Here is a 481-nt window from a genome sequence, read left to right as displayed (position 1 = left end):
ACGATTTGGGCTCACCAGTGACTCATAAGTTCCCGATGAGTCACAGGACAAGCAACTGAGTGGGGCGTCTCACTCCCCCCCCTCTCCCCCTTTTTTTTGCACAAGCCCTTTTTTCATCTCCTTGAAACACTGATGCTGCCTTAAGGGTGAGACTTGATCCCATTTTTCCACGAGATAAAACGGAAATGACCCTTGTCCTTACTGCTTCATGACGTCATGTGTTTTCTCCTGAGGTCATGGAACCGTTGCTGACGTTCTATCATGACGTCAGAGTTTTTTCTTATTAAAGTTTTGTTGTTACAATCTTTACCAATATCATTTTAATTGATATTGTCATTATTTCAACTGTATTTTTTTTCATTACTGTTATTTCAACTATATATTTGTTTTCATTGCCATTATTATTATAATAATTATTATCATCATCATAATAATTCCTTAATATTTTTCACTTATTTTCTTCAGGGATTCTGCGTGGCGC

At 37.2% G+C, this 481-nt stretch overlaps 1 protein-coding gene across 1 annotated transcript in view; it reads right to left on the bottom strand.

The window, feature by feature from the left end:
• Nucleotides 1–163, bottom strand: part of LOC119588836 (calcitonin gene-related peptide type 1 receptor-like) — a 6562-nt gene extending 6399 nt beyond the window's left edge. Inside the window, exon 1 of the mRNA XM_037937476.1 lies at nucleotides 107–163. Within this exon, the coding sequence (XP_037793404.1) occupies nucleotides 107–163 (57 nt within the window). The remainder of the gene's footprint in view (nucleotides 1–106) is intronic.
• Nucleotides 164–481: the final 318 nt, after the last annotated feature.

This window comes from Penaeus monodon, chromosome 24, assembly GCF_015228065.2.
Source record: "Penaeus monodon isolate SGIC_2016 chromosome 24, NSTDA_Pmon_1, whole genome shotgun sequence".
NCBI lineage: Eukaryota > Metazoa > Arthropoda > Malacostraca > Decapoda > Penaeidae > Penaeus > Penaeus monodon.
Note: the sequence above shows the minus strand (reverse complement) of the source record. Positions and strands in the feature narration are given on the sequence as shown.